Here is a 15,126-nt window from a genome sequence, read left to right as displayed (position 1 = left end):
AATAATAGACTGAAACAGAGAGGAGAGAAGAACAGAGGTTGGAGAAGTACTTCTTTTGATGCCCATTTCAGAATAATATGTCTGATATGTTTTATAATTATTGATCATCAAAGTGTTCTCAGAGCTGGTAAAGGTGCAGCTAGTTTGAATGGCTTTGTATACTGCAGGGTAGCTGCTGGATTTACTCCAGGTGAACTACAGTCTGATTTAAGGGTTGATTGTATTTCACATCATTTAACCAAATCTATAAAGTAACTAAAGGGATTAAATAAATGAAGTGGAGTTAAAGTACACTATTTACTTCTGAATTGTGGTGAAGTAGCAAAATAATGTAAATATTCAAGTATAGTACCTCCAAATTGTACTTAAGTGCAGTACTTGAGTAAACCTGCTTAGTTACTTTACACCACTGACGAAGATAAGTAATGTCAGGAAAAACACAGTTTTACATTGGGGACTTTGTTACGGAAGACTTCAAAGTAAGTAGACAGTATTTTAAATCATTTCTTGAGACTTGTGTTCTTTTCCTTTCTTTTTAATTTTGAGTGTATTTTTCTGACGATTTACTGCTCCACCGTTCTGGTTTGGTGGCGGTAATGGAAATACTCGCTGTTTGGCAACTGTAAATAAACCTCGAAGAAGAAGAGACACACCGCCCTTCCTCGGCACTATTTACTATTTGGCGGGAAGGGTAGCTGCGTTTCACAACAACACACAACTCTTCACAGCAGAAGCTACTGGTGTTCCGTCGGGTTTTTACACCGAAAAACTCCTGGACTGTTTTGCTATTCGTGGAAAAGCTAACCCACATGATGGATAACTCCCAACACAACGGCAAAGTTGAGGAGATTTCCAAGAAATTACAAACGTGAGTAAAGCTAACATTAACTTCGGTGTCCCGGATGGCATACTTAGCATCGGTGTTAACTCCCCACAGGTTAACATTACTGAAAGGCTAGCAACTTTTATGCCAATGTGTTAAAATGATGTTGTGGGGAAACGCAGATAAGACTAGGACAGCTTCAAAATAACTTATGAAATGTGACATACATTGCTAAAAAAAATCGCAGGACTGTAATGTCTAATGATATAGTCTTGAATATAACATTTAAAGTCGTACATTCAAAATGTATTTCTAAGGAAAAGCACTAAGCGCCTGGGACACTCCTTTGTACCTGTAGCCATCAGGCTGCACAACCAGGGTCTAACAATGTAACCGATGAAAAAGTAACCGGTACTGTACATAGTCCTACATCAAATCTGCACTGTTTGCACAAACACTTTGACCTGCAGTAGTATCTGCACACATACATGTGTATATATATATATATATGTATGTATGTATGTATGTATGTATGTATGTATGTATGTATGTATATATGTATGTATGTATGTATGTATGTATGTATGTATATATGTATGTATGTATGTATGTATGTATGTGTATGTGTATGTGTGTGTGTGTGTGTGTATGTATATATATGTTCATTTAATTCAATTTAAAACAGTACTTATCTGTATATCATTTTAATTGTATCTTTAATTGTATTATACTTGTGTTAATCTGTAGGGTTTTTTCTAGAAAAATAAAGTATGAAGGCGGAACGTCACGTCCGGTCGAAATTACGACCCCGCCCACTTCCCGGGGAACTAATGCTCCGAGCGAAGCAGAAAATAATAGTTTGTTCATGTCTTAAAGCTGCTGAGTCATATATTGCACCTCAGACAACAAATACATACTGAATTACAGTTTATTTACTTCAACCAAAGAAAAAAGCACAGTAAAAGACACAGTTCACACTTTAAAGAAAGTACCTCACCACTCCAGCTATTGTTTGGATTAGATAGATGATAGATAGATACTTTATCGATCCAAAAATAAGGTATTAGTATAATTTAAAGGTGGGACAGTACGGACACAATCCAATACAAGTTATCTTAAAATGTTTTTTTTAAATCATTTTTCCAATTTTATTTTTATGTATGTATATTTATTCAACATAACACCAAGACAAATTCCTCGTATGTGTTAACCTACTTTGCAATAAACCTGTTTCTGATTCTGATGTCTGCAGTAGAAAAGTCATATATTTACAAATAATACACAATATAAAATATTCCACATAAATTAATGTTCCACAAAAGACCACACAACTGCAGCAACAGAAATATAAATGTATACTACAGGAGCAGAGACATATATACATGAATATGTGTATATGTGGCGGTGTTTCTAATCCTGTGATTGTCTCAAAAGGTCTTTGTCCATGGATACAGAAGACAAGATGGAAACCTACCAAAGGTAACACTAAATAAAGAAATAATGCAGATCTTTATACATTCCACATCGTTAAAATGTTTAGCCTTTTGCTTTTATTTTTTATTTTACATACGATATAGGGCAGTGGAAACATATCATAAATTGGCATTTGAAAACAGTAATTTAAAAGAAAATAAACATAAATCATCAATAACACAGGTACATGTGTAAAGGTTTCAGTGCAGTGTGAGATAAGAACAGTTCAATTAAAAGCAGCGGCAAAAAGAAATGTTTTCAGCCTGGATTTAAAAGTACTAAGAGTAGCAGCGGACCTGCAGGGTTCTGGTAGTTTGTTCCAGATATTTGGAGCATAATAACTGAACTTCTCCATGTTTCGGTACCAAACTTCCAGCCGTGCACTCTTCTGACGAGCCTGAGGCCATTGTGCAACAGGTTCAAGCGCAGCGTTGACTTCTTTCCCTGCCTGCTCGGCTCCGCTCGGCTCGCTCGCAAGTCACGTGACCAGATCACGTGACCAGTCAAATCGCAGCCTTTGCGGTTGGAAAATCTCGTTTTGTCATATCGCGATATTATCGCAAATGCAATTAATCGTTCAGCCCTAATTTCATCCTCCGATTCTAATTCTAAAGACACCATTACAGTAGTCCAGTCTACTGAAGATAAAAGCATGCACATGTTTTTCCAGATCCTGCTGAGATATTAGTCCTTTAATCCTATATATTCTTATGGTGATAGTATGCAGACCTAGTAATTGTTTTAATAGTCGAAAGCCTGACTGGAACACATCAAAACAGTTATTTAAATGCAAGAAAAACACAACAAAGGCAAACGTGAAAGAAATCAACTTTTCAATGATTTTTCACAGAAATAAGCAGAAGCGCTCTTTACTTCGCTCTAGGTGGGACACATTAGCTAAAATAAACAATACAGGAAATTGGAGGTAGGGCTTTTCTTCTGTCCACATGGTTAAATGCTAATTTCATATCTCAATAACAATATATAGCATGCTTTCTGGTAATTCATAAATATTTTCAAACTAGGCTCTAGTAAATAAGTTTCATTGATAGTGTTAACATTCCAATTCTTAATAAACATTCAAATGCTGAACAGCTGCATTTTGGCCAGGTTCCTTCTGTTTAAACAATAAGGCTACACTTTTTTACAATGACTTGGATTCCAGCAACCTCCACAGCATGATGTAGTTTAAAAAACATTAAACATGTATTATTTTTTAAAGATAGTGGTGGGCTCTTACAAAAACTCTGAGGTGTTTAATCAAATATTCTGCTTCAATTCTTATTTATTAATGTTAACTGATTTAATATGTACTGTCTTGCCAAGATCTAACGGCACCATAAATAACAATTATATATCCACAGTAACAAAAACCATGCCACAACCGACATGTAAAGCATAAATTGAATACTTCAAAAATGAAGTTGCACAGCATTTCAATGTTGACTTTTCTTTTAAGTTAAGAATAGAACAAATATTTGATTGACAAAAAAATTGTACCTCCCACAGAGTGAGTGCAAATCTGAAAGGGCATGTTAGAGCTTCCTTTTTATTTTGCAAATCATGTTTCATCTCATCGTATAACTGGTTCTGCCTACATTTGAAGTGTTCTCTGAAAGCTCAATTTGTGTGTGGTAAAATATATTGACCAGCAGGTGTCAGGTTACTTGTGTGAATATTTGTTAAAGGTTGGTCTACACATGAACCTTATCAGAATAAAGCCTTGCGCTGAATACAACAATTGACTTACTACTTGTTTAAAAAAAAAAAGGAATTAGTAAATACTAAAATAAGCTTAAACAATATCACTAATACCAAAAATGATTCAAATGTGATCATGTTATATGTGCTTAAGTTGATGGTAAAAGCAAACACATGGAAAGAAGTTGTGCTTTAGTTAGGGATAATTTGGAACTGGAAGTTGACTGGAAATTATTATAATATTACAATTATTTGACATTCAAATTTAGCTTTCGGGTGTCTGTATTTAGGCCTACCACTATTAAGTTAAATCAATAGAAATAAGATAGACCTTTATTGATCCCTTTTGGGGAATGTAGCTGTTATAGCAGCAACAGAGTAAGAATGGAACACAGGGCAATACAAATAAGGGTTCACACAAGGATAACAATAACTAAAAAAAAGATCAGGCATGTAAGTAACAGTTTGAATACAAATATTACAATGTAAAACACTGACCAGTTGAATGCAATTAAACCATAAGATTGTGAGAATGTTTAAGTGAGCTTTTATTGAGCAAGAACTCTAAGGATTTGAACAAGCTTCTAATATTGTACAAACTAGATATATTATATGTCAAATATATATCTATATATAATCCTTTCAAGTGAAATGTTTTGATCCTGTATTTGGTTGTGTACATCTTTTAGCGATTGATTGATTGAAGATAAATAAATACATTTTATGAATTGAAATTACCTTTGTATTTGTTTATTAAATATTCTCTGATGTTCTTGTCTTTGTCTCCTTCCAGGTTCATTCAAGAAGGGAAAGATGTTGCCAGACAAGGGGACATGGACCAAGCGCTGAAGTTTTTCAAACTGGCTTACAAAATTCACCAGAGTAATAAACTTGAAGGCCGGATACAGAAAATTGAAGAACTTCTTGCTCAGGATGACTCGGAGGAAGAAGATGAAGAGTTTGTGAATGTTAACGGCAGTGGCTTAATGCTTTTCAAAGAGTTGTATGACAAGCTTTATGACTACCAGAGAAATGGAGTCGCCTTCTTGTACAGTCTCTACAGAGATGGGCGTAAAGGTGGGATCTTAGCAGATGACATGGGCCTTGGTAAAACCATCCAGGTGATATCATTCCTCTCAGGCATGTATGACTCTGAACTGGCTAGGTTCACACTTCTGGTCATGCCAACTTCTCTCATCAGAAACTGGACCAAGGAGTTTGCCAAGTGGACTCCCGGCATGAGGGTAAAGGAGTTTCACGGAGCGACCAAAGAAAGGACCAGGAATTTAGAGAAAATTCAGAGGAGAAGTGGAGTTATCATCACCACGTACACTATGCTAATGAATAACTGGCAGCAATTGGCATCTTACAATGGCAAAGAGTTCACATGGGACTACATGATCCTGGATGAGGCACACAAGGTCAAATCCTCAACCACCAAAACAGCCAAAAGTGCTTCCACCATACCTTCAAAAAACAGAGTTCTTCTAACCGGCACTCCAGTCCAAAACAACCTGAAGGAATTGTGGGCTCTTTTTGACTTTGCTTGCCAAGGGACTCTCCTAGGCACAGCCAAAACATTCAAAACGGAGTATGAGAACCCAATCACCCGGGCCAGAGAGAAAGACACCACTCCAGGGGAAAAGGCCCTCGGGTCTCGAATGTCTGAGAACCTTATGGCCATAATCAAACCCTACTTCCTCCGCAGGACAAAAGCAGAAGTGCAGAAAAACAAAGGCACAATTCTGTGCAAAACAGAATATTCAGAGAACAAGGACAGCATAGTCCAAAATACTCCAAATGGCTGTGGCGCAGAGATGCCAACACTGACTAGGAAGAACGACTTGATTGTCTGGACCTACCTTAGCCCTGTTCAGGAAGACATTTACAGGCAGTTCATTTCACTTGACCACATCAAGGAGCTGCTTATGACCACCAGATCACCTCTAGCTGAATTGAACATAATGAAAAAGTTGTGTGACCATCCAAGACTGCTCTCTGCTGCAGCCATAGCCAAGTTAGGTTTAGAGGAAAGTACAGCTGCAGCTCAGCAGAACAAAGACACAGGCCTGTGCACCATCGCCAACATTCCAGATGATACCCTAATAGCTGAGTCGGGGAAGCTCGTTTTTCTGTTTGCACTTCTCGAAAGGCTCAGAGAAGACGGCCACCGCACACTTGTCTTTGCTCATTACAGGAAAGTGCTTGACATCATCGAACGCATCCTGGGTAACAGAGGCTACAAAGTACTGAGATTGGATGGCACAATAATTCAGCTTGCAGAGAGAGAGAAGCTAATCACTAAGTTCCAGACAGACAAAAGTTACTCTGTCTTCCTCCTGACCACCCAGGTTGGAGGGGTTGGTATCACTTTGACGGCAGCAAACCGAGTCGTGATCTACGACCCTAGCTGGAACCCAGCAACAGACGCCCAGGCTGTTGACAGGGCTTACCGCATTGGCCAGAGCGAAAATGTCGTCATCTACAGGCTGATTACCTGCGGCACGGTAGAGGAGAAGATCTACAGAAGGCAGGTCTTTAAAGACTCTCTCATTAGACAAAATACCGGGGACAAAAAGAACCCTTTTAGGTACTTCAGCAAGCAGGAGTTGAAAGAGCTCTTCCTCTTGGAGGACACACGGTCCTCGTCCACTCAGCTGCAACTTCAAGCCCTGCACTCCAGACATCGACGGACAGATGCTGAATTGGACGAACACATTGCCCATCTCCACACTATGGAAATGTTCGGGATCTCTGACCATGACCTCATGTTTTCCCTCGATGTCAACCACGATGATGACCCTGAAGACCAAGAGGCCCATCACTACATTGAAGGGAGAGTGCAGAAGGCCCAGGAGCTGATGAAGGCTGAGTCAGATTTACAGATGCAGATGACAGAGAGCATGGCATCAAACACAGAACCAGCCTGGCTCAGACAACCATCGGACAACCACATCAGAGAGCAGTCTGAGAAAAAACCAAGAAATCCAAAACCAAGTCCTTCCTATCCACAGTATGATAGCAACTCTAACGGATCACCAGCCGTGATAGATCTGGACCTAACTGGTTCTGATGAGGACGACGGCCAACACTATTTGACAGGCAACGTTATTGATCTTACTGCAGATGAGGGTATGTCAGAAGAACATCCTATCATTGAAGTAAACCAGGGCGAGCTTGCTGAGCTGAACCTATACTCTCCAAAACACGTGTCAGTTAATCAGGAGAGGAGTTACTTGGTGGTAGAGGAATCCTCCCCTCCGGAGGTGATTGAAGAGTCTCTGGTGGTCTCGGATACCAGTGATGCTGAATTAGGTGACATGGCAGATGCCTCCAATCCAAAACTAAAAGACCTAGTTTCTCTGTGTGAGGCTGCCATTGATTCAGCAGGTGACGGCAGCATGCTCTATGTTACAGCAGATAATGAAGATGAAAAACTGCCAAATGGAACCTCACAGTCAAGAAACAACTCCAAGATCGACTTGGACCTTTCACATTCAACCGCACTGCAGAACAAAAGCCTTTCTGTCTTGCAAGCTTCCACTTCAAGCTTCAAAGCAGACAAATCATCCAATCAAGACGGCACAGGGCTTGAATCCTTTGGAGGCAACTTCAATTTGCAGCTTGAAGATAGTGACACGCCCTCAGACCCAGGTGATCTGGATAATCAGGACACTGAAGAGCAGGAGAGAGAGCTGTTGTCACAGCTGCAGATGGAGGGGAGTTTTAACATAAATAAATCTCTTTGTGAGAAACAACATAAGGAAGCAGTCAGCCCAAGCCTCACTCGCAACAACTCTGAAACGGACAGTTCAATGGATCATTCCATTGTGATTAATAGGAGAAAAAGAGCAGCAGTAATTCGTGATAGTGATGAAGATGATGAAGATGATGTTGATGACGGGAGTCACCTGGAAAATTCCTTCCAGGTTCTTGGCGCCTCCACACCTAAATTGGTGTCATCTGTCCGCACTCCTCTTCGGTCAAGAAAGAGCGTCGGAGGCAACACTTCTGTGGCCTCGCGCAAGTCTTTCATTCTATCCATCATGGAAGATATGGAGAACAATAAAGATGGAAGTACCGACAACCAAGAAATGAATAGTGAGGACGAAGAAGATGATGTTTCAGAAAGGCATTCGGACGAAGCTGAGGAGGACTTCATTGGTTCAACTCATGATGAGATTCAGCTGGAAGAGACACTTGACATAGAGGGCGAGGAAGATGTGGAAGAAGAGGAGGCAGAAGTAAAAGGAGAGAACGAGTATGATGAAGATGATGATGCAGAGTCAGTAGAGGACATTGAGGAATCTGAACAGGAAATGAGCAGCAACATGGAGGAGTCGACAAGTGAGCTCGAGCTGGCCTCTGATGAACGAATGGATCAGTGCACCGCTGATGGAGTCAAATTGAGCCGTAACAGCGTCCTGTCAGAGGACGAGAGCTTTGACGCCCTGGTCAGGAAAGGGAAAGAGTACCAGAGCAAAGGCAAGCCGGACGAAGCATTGAGCTGCTTCCTGAGAGCTATTGACATCAAACCTGGAGATCCTGTGGTTCAGCTCATGACCATCCAACTGTACCGGCAGCTGAGCCAGAAAAGTTAAAAACAATCCTGCTGCATAAAAAAATAACCTGAACCTTAAATGATACGGTTAGAATAAATATTTGGGACAATGTGGACAAGAAAACCAACTATGTGTTTGTTTCAAAGGACCTCACATTAATAATAACACTTCAAGACATGCAACATGACAACAAAGGGGCACAATGCGACTACAAAGAGAAATTCAAGTACAAATAATAATATAAGTTTAAGTTATTGGTTTGTTTTGCTAGATGGGTTCAGGATAGCAGTGATAACTGTTTATCGGAAAGCACCCGGTGACTGTGTGAAGAACAAACGTTTTTTTTCCAGAATGATTGATGTTTTAAAATATCCCGTTCTGTCTAACCATCAATGTTCAGCTCAAATGATCAATCGATTGACTATCAAAGTAATGGAGAATACATTGTTTCAGCTCCAACATGTATGTTAAATCTACATTTTATTCAGTTTTACAAATTAAAAGTTCATGAAGTTGTCGCTTTGAAAACATACGTTGGGGTCCTTATTCGATTGGTTGTGATTTATCGAACAACTCGATCTTTAAAAAAAAAGTTTTATGGTTGCAGTAAATAAAAACAAATTTGCACAATACAACACATTTAAACCTTTACCCCTTTTTTTGGAATGCTGTAGACTAAATAAATATTTGATTGATTTGACAGTTCTAAAATTATATACTAGATGCCTAAGTTAAGTGATGAGGTAATATATATATTTTTTAAAGTGTGTATTTGCATATAGAAACTCTGTACAGAACATAAAAACCACTACAGATGTACACAAACAAATGTATTCACACGTAAATATAACGTTAAAAAAACAACATTGGGGCAGTAAAATTAAAAACGGCCATAGCAATTAATTATAAAAAATACATTTGAAAAGTTATATATTTCCAGTGTCTCTTTTGGAACTCTATTGTTTCGTCGTTGCACATTTTTCAATATGCCATACATTCTGCCAAAAGCGTATTTACAAATGAGTTGACATAGTTGTGAATTGATTGGCAGATGGAGCGTAAAGCATTAGGTGCGTTTGAACACATTCTTGGGACCTCCCGGTTTTGTTTGTGTGAAGGTCGACCTTTGAACAGATCAGTTTCACCTTCCTTCTGATGGTCACAGTATAATAAAGTTATTATCATGTGAACAAGGGGGCGCTCAGATTGCTTTACTGCACAGCCCGGGCGGAATTGCGCTTGCGCGCTATGAGCTTCCCCCCCCTCAATTTGTTAAAACACCAGCTGGAGATTACTTTTGTGACCCGAATTGAAACAAAGAGCCAATAACTTCTGGTGTAGTTAGTTTGACTTCAAAATAAAAGCCCTGACTTTTAACTTAAAATGACTAATATGGCAAAAAAGAACGAAAACTGGCTTGTATTATAAACTAGTTATTCTTATTCTTATTGTTGTTGTCATTATCATTATTTTTGTTGTACATTTAATATTTTTGTAGGTTGCCACGTGTGTTCATTTGTAGAACATGCAATTAATCTGAAGAATAAGTCTTCGAAAAACTCACCCAACAATTAAAAAAAATAAAAATATACATTTTGTTAATACAGAAGTATGGCCATTATACTGTATACACCTTTAAATGTACTTTACCTGAATGTTTACTTAGATTCATATACAGTACATCTGTCTGACATCATTTGTAACTTTACAAATAAAGATAGCAGTCAAACAATGTGAATGTCTCAACTGTCGGTCGGACTAAGACAACATTGAGAAGGTGTCCTTTCAGCTCCGAGTTATTGCGACTGCATGTCATAATCATTTTATATTTACAAAACAAATGGTCAATCAGTTCATTGAGAAGATAATCATCAAATTAGATTCATTTTTTGTGACCAAAAAAAAACATTAGTCAATTTAACAAACTTTTAAATCCTGCTTTTACTTTAACGCACAGACAATAATATTCCTCAATGTAATATCCCAGTGGTGGACAGTAACTAAGTACACTTACTCAAGTATTGTACTTATTTTATGTGTACTTAACTTGAGTATTTTCCCTTTATACTCCTCCACTACATTTCAGAGGCCAATATCTTACCTTTTAGTCAACTAGAATTAATTAACACTGACAGTGACTGTGTACCCATATAAAGTCAGGATATGCTGGTATGGTATAATGCAGTTCTACTAATACACAGCATTTCAAGTATGTAACTGCTGTCCACATTAACCAAATCTATACTAAAATGCTCTTACATGTATTATAAACAGGATAAAATAATAACATACTAATACTGTGAAAAGAGCCCTTCTGTATTATGAGTACTTTTGCCTTTGATACTTGGAGTACATTTAGCTGATAAAACTTCTGTAAATATTCATCTGAAACTTGACATTATGCAAAATTAGTACTTTTAGTTTTTATTAAATATATTTTATTTTAATTAACGCTAATGTTTTTGTACTTTTACTGAAGTCATATTTGGAAATCCGGACTTTTACTTGTAATTGAGTATTTTAAGACAACACAGATGGTACTTTTACTTAAATAAAGGATCTGAGTACTTCCTCCAACACTGTTCAGACTTAGTTGTGTCAGGACAGCGTTGTTATTTTATTGAGACTCTTATTTTGAAGTGGGTCACAGGAAGTGGTGAGGATTTCCGCTAACTTGTTTGAGATTCCAGTCGGGAGAAATATGTGCTCCACACGGTGAGGACATACTTCACCGAAACAGTCTTGTTAGCTTCAACAGAGGAAACATTGGGACTCAAACTCTGTTAAAGTACGAGTTTAGCAACGCAAACTCCAGCGGGAGCGAGACGTTTTTTATCCGCGTGTTAGCTTAATGGCTTGGCCGAGAAAGAAAAGCATTCCGGGGTGTTTAGCATGAGGCTCCGCGGGGGGAAACGACTGGAAGACAACAGGGTGAAATACAATAATAATAATTATAACAACAATAGGAAAAAGCAGAAGATAAGGACTAGGAAGGAGGAGGACAGAGCTGCCCGGTGACATTTAAAAGAAGAAGAAGATGATGATGCTGGAGGTCTGCTGGTGGCTGCTGCTGCTGACTGGAAGCTCTCACTGCAGGGGTGAGTGGCGGGGAGCAGGGCGAGGAATACACTGAGGGTGAGGAAGGTAGGCATTGAGGGTGAGGAGTACTATGTGTGAGGACCACAGTGAGGCGGAGGAAGGTAGACAGTGGTGTGAGGGGGGCAGAAAGATAGGGGGATGTCGGTGGACACAAGAGGATAAACAGTGAGGGTAGAAAGTCAGGGTGAAGAGAACACTAAGGGTGAGAAGGGAGGATACTTAGGGTATGAAGGACAGTGAAGGGGAGGAGATGGAAAAGGGTGAGGAAAGTAGAAAGTGAGGTTACGGGGTCGAACACTGTTTCATACATTACTGTACTGTACAATATTGTGCTTCGTGTTAAAGTATGTACTCTATGACACACTAAACTGCTGTGTTGTACACTGCACTCTGCTGTACTGCATTTCTTACTTTCTTTAATGAGAACGTGACTAAAACACATAACATTAAAGGGGCCCTATTATGCTCATTTTCAGCTTTATGTCAGTATTTGGTGCCTCTATTGTGACATGTCTCCGTGCTTTAATGTTCAAAAGCTCTTTACTTTTTTCATGCTGCCAGCAGAACCTCTTTTCAACCTGTCTGAAACCAGAACCCAGTCTGCTCTGATTGGTTAGCTCTGTTGCTCTTTAGAGCTGTCCCGTCCCTTAGCCTATCCCGTACAATGTGCTGGAGCGCTAGCCAACAGAAGCGCTACTGTTACATGGTGATGTCAGTATGTTACGGAAGAAAACAAAGAAGTCCAATGGAGCTGTTTAAGGCATGGGCATTGAGGAACTTTGGGATTTTGGATATCCTTTGCAGAATATTTACATGCACGAAAACCTAAAAACGTTATCCACCAGAACCACCTCTGTTAGTCAAAACAGACATAAAGATGGACGACATAATGGCTCCCCTAAAGTGAAACCAGAACATCTGGACCCCCTTGGTGGCTGGCTTCAATATATCATAGAGCCTGCCCCTCCATGTTGGCTGGATCCAATGTCAAACTAAAAACTGAAAGTACAAGACAAAGATAGTTTTTGTCATTTCTGGTAGTTCACCAAGCTATAAATCAGTGGCGATCATCGACAGCTGCTCCGAGTAAAGTAGTTGCCGAGGCTCGGGATTGGGAAATACTAAACATCTGAGGAATAGAAATGCCTCGATTTGATCATAAATGTATTTAGAACCTACATGTTTCTGAGGAGGCAGCATACAAAACATATAGTGAATTTATTTGATGGAACGCAATAGTTTCTGTAGAAAAAGGGCATCAGTTCTCTTACAAAAAATACTGCATGTCATTTAGATATTCAGTTATTATAACCGCATGTCTTCTAAATGTTCAGTAATAATTTGTAGATTTACAATCGTTTGATTTCTGAATAATAAGGGGTTCAGAAATGATTTTTTCATATCCATTATAAACAAACAAGCAATCTTAATGAATTTAAAACTGTTTTACAAACTACACTGGAATCATAACACAAGACTTTCTTTAAGTTACTTTGCTTATTTTTTTGCAGTTTAAATGACAAAACATACCTCAGGACAAAAGCAGTATTACTTACTCTTTTTTTGTAAATGTAGTAACCTGGCAATTTTGAATATGTCAGGGGAGACTTCTAATAATACAAATTGGGCTTAAATAGAAAAATAAAAACATTACAGGTTTAGTAACGTCATACCTTCACACACTCTGTCTGTAAAGGCCTTAATGTGTCCTTTAATTAGCTGCGTCCGGGAAGCAACCAGCACCTCGGACACTTTTTTTTGGAAGATGATGCCAAAATGTCTATCATTGATTTATCAGGATCACCCTCCCCCCACTTCCTCCTTTTTTAAAGCCACGTCTTAAACTTAAACTTATCTTTAAGAGTTAAGCAAGTTTTCTTAAAGATTTCTCAAAATGTTCTTGAATGTCTTAAACTTAAATGTTACTGCTGATAATATGTCTTATACATTATCTAAACCCTTCATATGCCTTAAAATTAAAAGGACATTTATTTATAGCAGTTCTCCTGGTTTTCTTAAGCTGTGATGGACATGGTATGTTCTCCTGACATGTATATTACCTACACAAGGTAACATCTTGGATTACCGTGGGTTTAGTACTCTTTGTCTTTATCATAATCACAATAGAAGAAAAAGCCTACAGATGTTTCTAGATTTGCTTAGTGATGACAGTTTGGTTGAACTCAAAAAGTTCCTTTTGACATGACATTCGACATGTGTTGCCAAGGCACAATTACGATTATGTAAGACAATAAATGCAATGAACAAATGTAAAGTGAATACAAATATTAGTTAATTAGTTAGTTAGTGTTAAGTAAAATTTCAAGATGATCTAACTTTTAACCAGGATTGGGCGGGTTACTTTTAAAGTGTTTTCCGTTCTTAAAGCTAATTATCTATGGTGGCCGACATGTATTAATGCGCTACTATGGCCCAAAACACTTCCATTTGGAGAGACGTGCTGCACTTTCATGTGTTGTCGAATATGTTTCTTTATCTGCATGTGTTTTGGCACATTGTGTGTTTTTTAACTGCAGCATGTTTCTCCGAATGGAAATGTTTGGAGCCGTTGTAACTAATTTCCCCTGTCAGTGTAACTATCCGTTAAAAGTAGGGGTGGGAATCACCAGGGTCCCCGCGATACGATACTATGGCGATACTTAAGCCACGATACGATAGTATTGCGATACGATATATTACGATATGGCGCATTTCTGATTTCTTTCTCCACTGACTCCATCTTTGTTTTAACTTCCTGTCAATCCCACTGACTTTAGCCATGGCCATGACCGCACAAGAAAAAGCTCAGCACCATCTAGCGGATTGAAAAAGCAATAGTTACCCAAAACTTTCATTTGGATTTCCAGTATGAATAGTTTATAGAATAAAATATTGATACTTGGCGTCCGTGTATCGATACAATATCGCCACGCAAAGTATCGCCATACTATGCTGTATCGATTATTTCCCCCAGCCCTCGTTAAATGTTTGACCGTAACACAACAGAAACCTTTAACCATAGCAAAGAAAAAACAAGATATTTAAAAAATGTGTCCTTTGCTCTGTGGGTATCATCTGTGTTGTAGTTTATTGTTCATTATTAATTGAAAGATGTTGTGTAACACTGCAATCCTTTAATTATTCCCTTAAAAGAATAAAAAAATGTACCTGTAATCTCATTACTTCCCTTTTTCTGTTACTGTTGGGGAACACAAATACTCTCTTTTTTATTGTTTTTACTTAGTTGTCTTACATGCATTCTGCTGCCCCCCAAATGCAAACATCTCTGTGTCCCCCACCCCGTGTCTGAAACGCCACCATTGGACTCCTTTGGTTACTTCCGTAATGTAATGACATGACATGTAACACTTACACTTCTAATGATGTGATAGACAGGACAGCTCTATGCATTTGACCAATCACAACAGAGCTGGCCAGCTAACCAATCAGAGCAGACTGGACTCTGGT

At 38.6% G+C, this 15,126-nt stretch overlaps 2 protein-coding genes across 3 annotated transcripts in view; both read left to right on the top strand.

Moving 5' to 3' along the window:
• The first annotated feature begins 670 nt into the window (after positions 1–670).
• ercc6l (excision repair cross-complementation group 6-like) lies at positions 671–10,293 on the top strand. Its single transcript, XM_063898136.1, has 3 exons — positions 671–868; positions 2,258–2,302; positions 4,791–10,293. The coding sequence occupies exons 1-3, from the start codon at positions 810–812 to the stop codon at positions 8,596–8,598; spliced, it is 3,912 nt and encodes a 1,303-aa protein (XP_063754206.1). The 5' UTR covers positions 671–809; the 3' UTR covers positions 8,599–10,293.
• A 948-nt stretch (positions 10,294–11,241) lies between these two features.
• Positions 11,242–15,126, top strand: part of adam9 (ADAM metallopeptidase domain 9) — a 63,761-nt gene continuing 59,876 nt past the window's right edge. For both annotated transcript variants that reach the window (XM_063898139.1, XM_063898138.1), the window contains exon 1: positions 11,242–11,657. In XM_063898139.1, coding sequence (XP_063754209.1) covers positions 11,597–11,657 — 61 coding nt within the window. In that variant the 5' untranslated portion in view covers positions 11,242–11,596. The remainder of the gene's footprint in view (positions 11,658–15,126) is intronic.

The sequence above is a fragment of the Eleginops maclovinus genome, chromosome 12, assembly GCF_036324505.1.
Source record: "Eleginops maclovinus isolate JMC-PN-2008 ecotype Puerto Natales chromosome 12, JC_Emac_rtc_rv5, whole genome shotgun sequence".
NCBI classification, from domain to species: domain Eukaryota; kingdom Metazoa; phylum Chordata; class Actinopteri; order Perciformes; family Eleginopidae; genus Eleginops; species Eleginops maclovinus.
Note: the sequence above shows the minus strand (reverse complement) of the source record. Positions and strands in the feature narration are given on the sequence as shown.

Coding starts and splice junctions, on each gene's coding strand:
- ercc6l (XM_063898136.1), top strand. CDS start 810: ATGATGGATAACTCCCAACACAACGGCAAAGTTGAGGAGATTTCCAAG. Junction 869..2,257: donor ATTTCCAAGAAATTACAAAC/GTGAGTAAAGCT, acceptor TTGTCTCAAAAG/GTCTTTGTCCATGGATACAG. Junction 2,303..4,790: donor AAGATGGAAACCTACCAAAG/GTAACACTAAAT, acceptor GTCTCCTTCCAG/GTTCATTCAAGAAGGGAAAG.